At 41.0% G+C, this 13,295-nt stretch overlaps 1 protein-coding gene across 3 annotated transcripts in view; it reads right to left on the reverse strand.

Moving 5' to 3' along the window:
* Positions 1-13,295, reverse strand: part of NAV2 (neuron navigator 2) — a 400,494-nt gene that overhangs the window by 50,890 nt on the left and 336,309 nt on the right. For all 3 annotated transcript variants that reach the window (XM_061453111.1, XM_061453110.1, XM_061453109.1), the window contains one exon: positions 3,519-3,657. In XM_061453111.1, the coding sequence (XP_061309095.1) occupies positions 3,519-3,657 (139 nt within the window). The remainder of the gene's footprint in view (positions 1-3,518; positions 3,658-13,295) is intronic.

The following is a 13,295-nucleotide window of genomic DNA, read 5'->3' on the forward strand; positions in this document are numbered from 1 at the left end:
CCGTCCAGCCTGGCCTTGAACACTGCCAGGGATGGGGCAGCCACAGCTTCTCTGGGCAACCTGTGCCAGCGCCTCAGCACCCTCACAGGGAAGAACTTCTGCCTAAAATCTCATCTCAATCTCCCCTCTGTCAGGTTAAAGCCACTCCCCTTTGTCACTACATTCCTTTTTACAAAGTCCTTCTCCAGATTTCTTGTAGGTCCAAGAGAGTATAAGCAAGAACAAACAAGTAACTGACCAACAAAACCACCTCATCATCATCCCTCACATACTCTCATTAGTATATTGCTTCAAGTACCTTGTCTGGAATTGAGTACACTGTTAGTTTTCAAGAGCAAGAAATACACCTACTTGCTAATTACAGAGCAACTCTAGTTTTGGTTGAGTGAAATATTCCCATACCTTCTTATTTACCCACCTCTGAGCCTGTAAGAATAGTACAGTCTCAACAGAGAGAGCAGCATTACACGAAGTCCTCTATCTTTGCTCGCTTCCACTTCATTCCACTACTATACCCACAGCCAAAGTTTTTCTGTAGCCTTTGAAACACTGCACATCTACCCTTGAAGCCCTCTGGCCAGAGATGTTTCTGTTTCACGGTAAACACTGAGCAGCACAGACACGTGATCAAAACCAAAACACAGCTAAACCTGGCATGGGGACTGCAGCTGAAACTACACCTCCTGAAAGGCCAAAAGTGGGTATATTATTTGCTGGAAGTCATGGCAAGACAGAGCAAGCATGAACTGGGAGCAAAGCCTGCATCAGACTCAGCTAGGAGCAGTGGTAACCACCAGGATTTCTCAGCTTCTCCCTACAGTTCTGTAAATCCAATTATGAAGCTGTGAACAGACCAAAACCATCTGTGCTCCAACAGAACTGACAAGCTGTCTTGATCTAACAGCTTAAAGATGCTGCTGCTTTCAATTCGAAGGAATTGTTTCCATCTTTGGATCTTTTTAACATTAATAAACTCATTCATGTACTTGATCTGTTCCTCATTTGTATCTTATTTCAGTGATGTAAGTTATTTTCAAACACCCACAATGTCTTAGTTTCTTATTAAAATGTATGTATGATGCGACTTTAAAGGCATACCACATGCAGTACCGTGTAAAAGGTAACTTACCTATGTACACTGTAAGAGAAAAATGTTAGGGCCCCAAATGTCATACATTTGCATTAAGTGCTTTGGTACTTGACATAATCAGAGCAAGACAAGGGAACATAGTAAGGCAAATCCTGGTTCTTATGACTAGTTTGTTCAGAACCAACTTGTGAACATCTTCACAGCACTGCTACAAAAAAGGGCTACAACTATGAATGTCTACAAACATGGAATTAGTATCATATGAAAGCCCTGCTTCTCAAAGATTGAGAAACTACAGCTTCTCGAGTATAAGCTACTCAGCAGCCCTGAAAATCACTTCCTTAGCAGAGACTTTTTCCCTACTACAACCACGCATTCTTCCTCTGCAGAGATGATTCTGCACAAGTTTCTGATTTTATCAGCAGACACTGACATGTCAGGGCTCTCTCCCTTTGATGGTGCTGTGTTATTTGTCTGGACTCCCAGTTGAACGTGTATTAGCTTCAAGCTCCCTCTTTAATTTTCTGAAATCATCTGAAAAAGATGTGCTAGAATCACAGCAGCTTGAAAGTGCCTACTATTTAGGAGAACCAAAGCAGTCAATAGCCTGAGCAGAAAAGTCCACACCCCTCTGGAGATGTCTGTCAACCCTTTGTGGCTCACCACCCAGGGGAACGTAAACCTGGGCAAAGGGCCATTATATAGTATCCAGGTAAGACACAAAAGGCATATATACAGCATTCACTGTGTCACGAGATCTACTTCGGGCAGCATAAAATCAATCCTATAAGCTATGAAAGGTTCCATCACTCCAAGCTATTTTCATTCCCTTGGTTTACAAGATTAGGATATTCTGTTCAAATGAAAACAAAGTATTTTATGGACAATAATTTGCAGACAATATTAATACCTAGAATAAATTAATACCTAGAATAAATACTGTCAGCAACAAAAACTGAAGCAGCTCACAGACACACATGAATAACCTGCTAAAGCAAACAACTTGTATGCTTTAGCTCCCAGCTTCCTCTCCTAATGACTACGCTCTACCATCTGTACAAGTTTCAGGTGCTTTTCTTCTTGTGCATGTCTGCGCTCTCTTGGGTGCTGTAATATATGTGGAGGAGGAAGAGGAGTTTGTCAACACAGATTTTGATCTCTCAGAGCCGTTTCCAAGAATCCGATCCACCAGAAGATAAAAGTCAAATGAGTTTCTATTTTTTTCCTTAGGTTAATGTTAAGTCATATTTCCCTTTTTTGTCCTTTTTTCCCCAATAGTATTATGATGTTAAGATGGTAACAACTGTCAAAAAATACTTCTAGTTGTCTATGCTACTCTCTGTTACATACTGAAAACACACGTGATAGATCTTAACTCCTCTCAACTTGCATGGGACTTGTAGCAGCAGTTTTGAGTGTACATGCAATCGCTGACACACAACCAGAGGCTAACTGGAAACATTTAATGTAGGCTCAAACATGCACCTTGTGGCAGGGGAACAAAGACTAATACGTGCTTGCACCACAGTCCTGGAGGAAGAGTAACACTCCACAGCAACCGCACGTCTACATTAAAACTAAAATCAGATTTAGGCTCCAGTCATGAAAAAGAGAGGAAAGTAACAGAGAAGGTCATACCTACATCCTTCTTCTCTACCTGCTGCAATGCCAAATCACGGCATCCCGGTTGCTCTGACACACAAAACCTTGATCAGGTGGGCTTACAAAGAACAAAGCTGGACAACACAGAGCTATATTTTTCCCAACAAAATTCCATATAATTGAGAGAAAAAAAAGCAGCTTCTATTACTGCAAATCTCTGCATTCTGCAATCTTGTCACTGGATACCTTCACTTGTTTTACCTTCACTGGACGTCTGGTGTCTGAGCACAAAATGTACATGTGAGATGCTCATGGATGTAAAATTTATCCTCCTATGAAATGCTGCCAAAAATAGAAAGCCTGCGATACCACGCAGCCCTGGAAGTTTAAAGTGATCTATTTCACTTGCCTGGCACTCCTTCATTTCCAAGGGAAACGTAAATAATTTTTAACTGCTCATGTTTCATGTTGCCTTAACTGAATTCTCTTCTTTCACAGAAAACATAATACTTTTTCCAAAGCTAAAGAAAAATAATATAATCCCATCTACTGATGCCTATTTTCTGTACAGCATTTCTGCTGGGAAGGCAGAAGCCATCTGTTGCCACACCACAGCAGCAGAGATGCCATGGACTCCACACACAGAGGAAATATTCCTAAATGCCATGTATGCTGAGGTGGTTATTATTTTTTAACACTGCCTTTGCAGTGCTATTGTCTGTACTGAAGTCTGTGTGTTCAAGTCCATCCAACTTAAAATAGTTACACCTATTCCACAGAAAAAACAGTAAGTATCAATGTTACCTGTGTAAATCAGACATCTTACCTGTGCATCTAAGTTTTTGCGGGAGGAGGCAGGCGTGTTGGCATAGGAGCTGATAGAGGAGCTAGTGTTAATGTCATCAGTGCTGAGGTTATCTATGGTGTCACTGATCCCACTGCTGACAGAGCTGCTGTCATCCCAGCTGGAGAAAAACACAACAAAGGTAAAAAAGTAGGGTTAAAAGACAGAAGCATCATCCAAAAGGAGAAGTATTATTTCTACAAACCTTATCCCACTTGCAGTTACCAACTGAAAACAATCTCTCATTTTCCTAACTTACCTTATTTGCAATTCCAACTCTAAATCCACACAGCTCATTAACGACAGCGTTGCCACAAAGCCTAACGTATACCATCTCTTCAGCCAAGAGCACCAATGATACAACTCTTCTTGACTCAACTGGAAGTCTGCATCAGTAAACAGATTTTCAAGTGACCCTCAAAATTTATGCCTGCAGTGCTTGTGCAGGGCAAGGTGGTGCTAACAAGTCACCTCCAGGTAGGCATAGCACTGATTTGCTAAGCCCTAACGCAGATATGGAACTTAAATGCAAGGAAAAAATTCATCCTGAAGCAATCTTCTGTTAAACTGACCTGGGCAACAACCTGGATCTACCATCACAGCATCACTGGTCTCAGAAGACTTCAGTAATTGAAAGCTTAACTGTTCAGATGGTACATAACCCTCCTGAGCTATACAACACATCCTTTTCAAGGAGATCTATTAACTGCTTACTATTCAGGACTACCTCCTTCCAGTGTGTCAACAGTGTCAACATTTTTCAGTTAAGTGAGAAACATGTAACTGAAATTTAGGACATAGAGAACACCAACATAAAACATCTATGTGAGTGTTAGAACAGACAGAAACAAAATGACCTAAAAGTCAAGCCAGATGTTCCACTCCTAAAATGCCCTTAAACTGCTGAAGGAAAAGACTTATAAACTGGCTTAAAAGTGCTCCACCTTGGAGAACAATAAAGCTGGGATTGGCAAGTAGCTCTGTGAAGACATTTCAGTCCACTGATAGTTAACTACTACTGGGAACTCATAAACACATATTTCATAGATCATTTGTGAAAGCTAGAGAGGTAAGCTGACAGTTCTCTAGCTATTTATCACCACAGCCTCAGATTTTGGGAGCTCCAGACTGTCTTCCCCTTTACATTTCTGTCTGCTTTCCAAACTTGTAATCAAGAGATTGAAGTGAGATTTTTTTGACTTTAAGAGTGAAAGCCATTCACAAGCTGATATATGTATTTTAATATATGCATTTAAAAATTAACTGCATGTTATCTAATTGAATTCTGTAAAGAAACCCCTATCTGCCTGGTTTCTTGAATTTTATTCATAGCTTCACCACTGATTTACTATATAGCCTTACTATAACCTTTGGCAACTCTGAAAGAACTTTGGTCTCACCACAAACCAGCAGCCTGTGTGGATTTTAACAATGCTTTCATGCTTTTTAATTGCTTTTTGCTTACTTGGGTGTATTTTGTTCACCCACATCTATGTGAGGCCTTTCAGACACCTGAGCACAGCTTAACCAGCAGCACAGCTGGCTGAACTGCCTGAAGAAAGGGTTATTGGTTGAAGTTGCTCTTTGCTACTGCTTTGTTCCCAGTTATGGTTCACATCAATCTGCCAGCACAGTTATTTGTGCCAGTTCTCCCATATCACTGCAGACAAGGCCAGCTGGGAAGCTCAGATCAACAGCTTCAGCAAGCCAGATTGATTTTGCCTTCAGGAAGTCTGGGAGTGCTCAGCCAGGCTGCTCTGCTGGCAGACGACAGGGATGGGGATGGACAGGGACTGACAATGAGACACTAGTCTTGAGGCGAAAACCAGCCAGCCAGATTTGACAGACATAACAGTTTTATTTGCTATTTTCCAAAATCTTCCACAGCACAGAATCACAGACTGTAACGGGTGCTCATTCAGTACCCCTGCCATGGGCAGGGACACCTTCCACTAGCCCAGGCTGCTCCAAGACCTGTCCAACCTGGCCTTGAACACCGTCAGGGATGGGGCATAACTGAATGAAAGATGTGCTGACCATACAAAAAAATCCATGGAATCTGAAGAGAAAATCCTTTTTCCTTCTCTCCCCCCAGTTCCTAGTGTGTAAAAACTAAAAACTTGGAAAAGAACTGAAAGACTTCTTTGAAACACCTTTTTTTTTTTTCTTAAGAGTAGGCAATTACATCTTATAATACAGAATTTTAAAATTCTATTACTTATAAATTTTAGATTTTAAGAACAGGCCCTATAACTGATATTTGGTGCTATTTCAAACATAAAGCCATTGCAATTCTTAGATTTTGTAAATGCACCAATAGTTACAAAAAAATTATTAAAATAACTGCATAAAAGAATAGCTTATGGAACTATAGCTAAAAAAACTCAGCTTGTGTAGCAACTAAGTACTTTCTACTTTTGTACCTATAATAAAATCCTAACAATATCAGCAATGCCAATGTTTTCCATGTTTAACAGTTTAATTTCCTTCTATGGAGGTATTGCAATGGGAAATAAAAACAAACAATCAAAACCCAACAAGAAATAAACCCCTACAAAACCCCCAAAACAACAACAAAAAACCCCCCAAAGCCAAACCCAAACAATAATGATAATCTGTGCAACTCATAGTTCTATCTTGAATGTACAGAATTATGTTTACAACTATTCACCAACCTATCAGAGGTCCCTGTTCATCAGCATCTAAAGAATGCAGCTAATGCTAATCATAAGTAGTTTTACTGGCATCAACCAGCCCTGTTGACTTCAACTGGGCAATCAAAGGCATTATGGAAATACCTAAGTGCCCTTCGGAACTGCGACATGTGCCTGAAGACAAAGGTACAAACATGCACCTGAATACAGTGATGGCTGCAGCTTTCCTTTAAGTGTATCCTCAGCTTCAAGTCTTCCATGTTTGGATGGAAATCATGAACAACTCAAGCTCTGTGTTTTCAAGTTAACTAATTTGTTACTAAATTAAAACAGATTAGCTATTCTGAAGTCCAAAGGTAGATATCTAGCATTTTGGCTGCCAGAAGCTAAGCAACACAGCCCTTGTAGGGATCATGACACCAAGCGATGACACTGATGCACACAGCTGTTGTGACAAGGTAAGACGCAAGGTAACTTAAGCAATTATTGATGCTGTCCTTCCAACTAACACTAGAGATTGTTTTAATGCAAGTGAGATGCATGTAGAATTCAGTGAACTCTGTAAATCAGATGCCAATGCAATCAACCTTATGAGCATGCAACATATACTGCTAAAAAGTAACGCAATTAAAGCACACGTTAACTGCTATCAAGGATCCATTTTACACTAAAAGCTTTTAACATACAATACTGTAGGACATGCCACTGCAGGTCTGTATCTGCATGTGAGGGAACACTGCAGCTTCACAAGAGGACAGCATCCGTTAACACACTGAGGTCTCTCAATTTCATGTTGCTCGTGAAACAGCACCAAGTCTTCCATATAAAAGTTCACTTTTACCTTGATCCAGTGCCTTGATGGTTAAAGTCAAAAGCAATGAAGCAGAACAGGGAATCTAACAGCCCTAATTAAGGTGTTCTTGGCTCCCAGCACCAAGATAACATCTTTGTAATTTAGCTGGTGCAATTAATAATTTCTGATGTCAGCAGAAGTCTACTCAACTATAACCTGAAGCTGAAATGTTTGGCCTTTCCTTTCTCCATTTGATCAATCACCTGAAACTTTACTTTGATTACTGAAAATTACAAAAAAAAAAAACCAAACCCTTAAAAGTGTATTACAGACGAAAATACACAACCATCCACTTAAAATCCATCACTGCCATCACTTCAGAACTCCCACAAAGCTGCCTCCTGCACTCTATGAAAAGAAGCACCCTCCTCTCCCTCCCCATCTCAACCTGATCACCCTTATGTGACTATCAACAGTGCTACTACAGATCACCTGCATACAGCACCAGGTCAGCTAGTCAAAGCTGCTCTTTGAAAGAAGGTTTGCAAAGCAGTTAGGCTCAGGCTGGTATTCGTCCACAGTCTATCAGCACTTTTCCATTTTGCATAATCATCATCCATGGAATTGGCTGCTCTTTGTCAACTAGGACAGGAAACCACTCTGTGACCCTCAGGACAGCCGCCCTCTGCAAGAAAACTTCCCCCTTCACATGTTCAAAGCAAACGAGTAATTAAAACCCAACTAAATAAAGCTATTGTTAAAGGCTGAAAATGCACTCTTCTCTACAGATGGGTGTGTATTTTAATTTTGCTGGATCTACACTCAAAACCAAAATTACAATGAACTCCTGAAAAATACATTTGTCCAAGACAGGGCCTTGGGGCTTTACAATATTTCAAGTGGAAACATGGTAATTATCCTCTTCTACCTAAAAATTTAACTATTTATGAGTTGATGGGAGAACAACAACAACAAAAAGTCAAGGTGCAAAATGATGAAAACTTCACAGCATCTTCAAAGAAATAAAAGGAAAAATAAAAAAGCCAGATAAATGCAGATGTGCTATAACATGAGACACTAAGCACTGCAGTTTGCACTGTTTTCGTCTGGGATTTCCTACAGCACTGACATCACTTTATGAGAAATCCAAAATCTATACACAGCCCATTGCATAGTTTTCCTTTCAAATTGTTCTGAAAGGTGACAAATAAGCTTTTGCTGCGTAAGAAAGGATGGAAATGTACTTTGAGAGAAACAAATTCAATTAACGCAATTTACACTGTTATGTATCCCCCATCTTCCCCTCATCTTCAGTTACTCTCTTCTTATTACAGCTCATTCTAGCATAAACAACTTTTGTTTCTAACCCAAGGTGGAGCCCAGAGATAGGACTGTTACCTTGAAACACTCTGTAAAGCCAGACCATGAACAGTGTAAAGTAAAGCAGGCAAAATGAATATAAACCATTTCCAGCTGTTTTTTCTGAAGAACCTAATCCTCTTAATGACATTTTCTGGTGTAAAGTGCTTTAAGCGTGCTGTGAGCTATTCAGACCATTTCCATGATCAGTGACTATTTGGTTTACCACCACCAAGCTGAAATGCAGGTCACTGTCAAGCTCTGTTTAGAATTCAGCCAAAATGTAGTTTCAACATTTACGCTTAAAATACCTATTTGTAAAAAAGAACTCACAGAAAAAAAGTATCAGTCAGTGCCGAAAAAGGCTGGGTAAGAAAAGATTGGTAGAAGAAGGAAAACTGCACATGCTCCTTTTGTTTTATCTGTTTATATCAGTGCTAATAACCTTACAAAAATAACTGCATTTTATTTTGTCCCCTAAAATCTGACCAGGAATTTGATGAAACCACTGTCAAAGTTGAAATCAATACAGCTCAGAACACACACATTGGAGTTGCTAAACCTGGCTTATCTCAGGGAGTTTACTATCAGAAACACTCTAAAGCTTCCTGAAAGCAATCTGACTTTCTACTAAAGCTCATCACTTCCAGCTCTAAAGCAAAAAAAACAATAGCACCTTCTTCCCCTGCATACATTTTGCTCAGAGACCTTTCAGTCCATCATTGCCTGCAGCCACTAAATGCGGCAGCCAGCACAACTGTATTTAGTTGCAAAATACTTGACTGGTGGAACTTGTTTTTTTTGGGCACAGTTCACAACAGCAGTTCCTCTGACATTGCAGGGCCTCAGGGGAAGGTGAGGAACCACAGCAAGACACTGCCTTTGACCCAGGTCCTGAATGAACACAAACTCCCAGCTAAGTCTGGAAAGTTCAGTATAAAATGTTCCAACCAGCTACCAACCCATTCTCCTGGACTCACAACCTATTAACCTCTTTCAGTGTTCTATCTGGAGACTTACTGTGTTTATAAAGCAGTTTATAGACCAGACCTACAGCTGGTGCACAGGGCACCCCTGCAGCCGGCAGTACACTCAACAGCCACGGGACTGATGCACATCCCTGACTGCCCATGGGATTGATCCTCCTCCACGATTGTTTCTGTGCTATTCGACTGACTCCCAATGACCTGCATCAGTGAAAGCTGTAGAGAAAATCCGTGTCATCATACCACAGTAAGATCAGTGTTAAATCTTAGTTGTTATTATGTAAAAAGAATTACGCTTTGTTTGTTATGCCTTTGTTTCCAAGACAGTAAGAAGTGCAGAGGAAAGTCTTCTAATGACGGTCAGAAATCCTTGTTTGTACAGAAATTCTTTGTTATGTACAAAGCCTCTGAAGCTCTCCAGAAAATACATCCCTGTTAAGCGTACAGCCTGCATGGGACAGCAATGGACTGAGCAAATCCACAGGTGTCAAACCAAAGTTGCTGGGGATCCCTGGAGTGAAGAAACAGCGAGGAGTTGTCCCTGGGAAAGATCTAGGTGTGGATCACCACTGCAGCATGCCTCCTCCTCCTCTTACCTCTCAGCCAGGCCCCAGCCCAAACACCTCTCTCCTCCAGGCAATGGAGAGTGATGACAGAAACTTGGGCGGTCTGGTGCTGGGTTTTCTCCTGCCTTTCTTACCAGTTGATACTTTCTTCTCCCCCAAAAGCAGATACCTTCAGGATCACATCACATCTTCATAGAAAGGCACTATTTTAAGTTATAACTTGAAGAAGGGGCAGCACTTGTAAGCAACACAGACACGGTTTCTCATGCCCTGTTCCTTCCTGTATGCTCTCCAGCACTGGAGTGAGTTGGCGAGAGCTCAGCAGCTTACCACCACTTACTGGTACCTGGCAGCCTGAGGCTCCAAAACACAACAGAAGCAGGCTTAAAACACCAAGAAGAATAAGAATAGATTAGCTAAATTCTTATAGGACTGTTAAGTAAAACATGGAGAGAAAGGAATGAAGGGCACTACAGGAACAAAACTATGCAAGACCCATTTCAATTCCCTGCTGCTCGCTGTGCTTTTAAAGACTCTTGGGGCTGGACCCATTTGCCTCCAGCCAGGGCCACTTGCCCAGCTGCTCTCCCAGCACAAATGGCCAACTGGGACCAATGGGCATTCTCACCCAGGGAAAGGTGGCTATAAAACCTAGCCCCAGAGCCAAAACCTCCAGCAGCTGGCAGGCAGAATATGGCTCCTTTGCTTCCCAGTCTTGTCTTAACCCCTCCTGACACTCTAATCACACACTGGTGATACACTAGTGACACCAATGCAAACCTGTTAAAAGTCTGCAGGCTGTAATCCCAGCGGAAAATGCAGAGATACACGCGCACACACACATATATATATACATGAAGACCTGAAGCAAATCCCAGTCACTGCTGAAGTTATTCCATTCTCAAAATAGACTGTAAAGCTTCTACATAAATTGATCAAGGCAAAAACCTGTGCACCAGCAAAGCAGATTTCACACATGAGAATAGCTCCTCTCTCACTCAGCAGTATGAGCTGCACTGAAGCACATGGAGACAAAGATAATGCTTACGCTTGCACACTCTTCTCCCATTAGAAAAAAAAAAAGGAGAAAACCACAAAATTTGTCTTTCTGAACGTATTAGAGCCTGCTGACAGATGTCTTAAAATAAAACTTGGTAACAGGAGGTGTTAATTTGATCACAGAGCACAGCACTGCTTCTCAGGAAGCCAAATCACTGAAAACCAACCTCGTTATCACAGCAGTGATTTACAGAACAGACATTATAAAGTGCAACGTTTTATTCTCTGTAATATGGAGATGTGTGGAAGACGTCAGCTACTACCGACTCTGAAAGCCGTTTTTTTCCCCAGTAGAACTGCAACACCCTAAGTAGTACCAGTAATTCCTGGTTTCTGTCAGCCTTGAAAATTAGGCTTATTTGAAAGAAACTGTAAAAAGGAAAAAGATGTAACTTTATTCAGACAAACTAAGAAGCGGACAGAAATTTGTACAGGAGACTAAAAACTGTATATTATGTCCTAAAAATCAAGTGCACTCTGGGCTGGGATCTGGCCTGAAAGAGCCTCACACACGCCTTTGTTTGCCTGCAGAGTGTGCTCATTCCCACCTATTCCTCTTTTGCATAGAAAGCAAACTCACGGTGCTAAAATACAACAAAGCCCCCCAGTTTTCTCATGCTAAAAGCTTGGAATGCTAGTGGAAAGATAGCTGCTTAGATTGCAACCTGTGCGACAGGCATAACTGTCCATAAACCTTGCAGAACCCCAAAGCTATGTCAGAAAAAACAAACACAGCAATAGCTGTCCGTTCTTACATGGGGCATTTCCTATTATGTTATTCAAATAGTTACAATCTACTAAAACACATACTGATTTCATGTAGCATACAGTGGTTCAAATGAAACAGTGCAGGGAGAAAACTTTCCAGATTTACACCATCCTCTAACGTGTTCCCATCGCTGCCAGTATTTACAGAGCTAAAGCTGTAACACAACAAACTTCCACGCTTTTAAAAGTGCAGAAAAAAATCTCTTACCTTGAAATATTCCCTGGCCAAAGCACTTCTCCACTTTGTTGTCCATGAAGAATTCCAGCAAAGGGGCTTAGATTTATTTTGCAGGTTGATACCTTCATTAGGCTACCATCCAACACCCCCCTAAATAAAACAGCTTGTAACTTGACTACGTAAGAAGAGATTTAGGGAAAAAAAAAGGAGCAAGGCTGTTTTACAGCACATCCAGCAGCTCTGAAAGACACTGCAAAGTAAAGCCTAGCTAGAAGGTGATCATCAGAAACTTCCCCTAGAAAGAAATCTGATCCCTCAACAAAATTAACCTCTGAAGTGCTGAAAAAGTGCGAGGTCAAGACTTTCTGCTGGGAGTAGGTCATCTGTGAAAAGCTGTAACTTGATGGCAGTCCAGCAGACAGACTGGGTGCCTCCAGAGCACATACCGTATCCTAGGAAGTAAAAGCTCGTGTCAGCAACCCTGTACTTGAAGGTACTAAATGGCACTATTTGTTCTCAGCTGAAGGACTGCAGGCTCTGAAAGTGTATTTCCTACTTTACTTTTAGAGAGGGATTCAACAACATGGCTGCTGAAACAACGAGTTTCATGAGAATGTAGGAGGAGACATATCCCAGATGTTTTAACATAAAGTATTTGGAATACTAGTAAAATATAACAGTATGGGGGGGGGGGGGGGGGGGAATAGAAAAACATTTTCAGTACATATAGTACTGAAAATATCAATTTACCCACTGGTATCCCCAGTAAAGACCTTATGCAACTGGGACAGGATATGTAAGATTTACCTGAGTATGGACTAAACACACTAATGATACCGGGAAATAAAGGGTTAACATTGTGCCTCACTAACCCTTACTTACAGCTGTAAAGTAAGGGGATTTTTCCTTCCCCTTATTTCAATGGGATACTTATATATATTTGGTTGATTTGTGTTGGTTAGCATTCAAAAATCGTATTTTAGCATAATATAAATACTTTCTGACAAGATTCTTCCCAGATCTCTGCTGTACACATGAGATTTTCTTTTAATTCTAATAGGGGAAGTTACACTAGCTCTATTTACTGCAGGTGGTAGTGCTCAGAGTCACTATAATGAGTCTAATGCTAAATGCTGCACTAATGCAACCTATAAACACTAGAAAACCTGTAGGACAGTGAGGACTGGAAACTGGTCATTAAGAGCTTATGTACACTCATCACTTGTGGAGTCTCCTGTGTGCTAACAGGCACAGAGCAGGAAATGATACATGTACCCCCCAAAAAAGAAATACTAGAAATACAAGAGGAATGGTAGTAGCTGAGACAATAGAATGTTGGATAGCCATGACAAGTTTGGCATGGTAAGCAGCACTGGAGCTCGAAGGAGAAGACTTG

This window comes from Pezoporus flaviventris, unplaced genomic scaffold (assembly GCF_033815535.1).
Source record: "Pezoporus flaviventris isolate CSIRO_AGI_PZ_B2104156 unplaced genomic scaffold, CSIRO_AGI_Pfla_v1 ptg000014l, whole genome shotgun sequence".
Taxonomy (NCBI): Eukaryota; Metazoa; Chordata; class Aves; order Psittaciformes; family Psittacidae; genus Pezoporus; species Pezoporus flaviventris.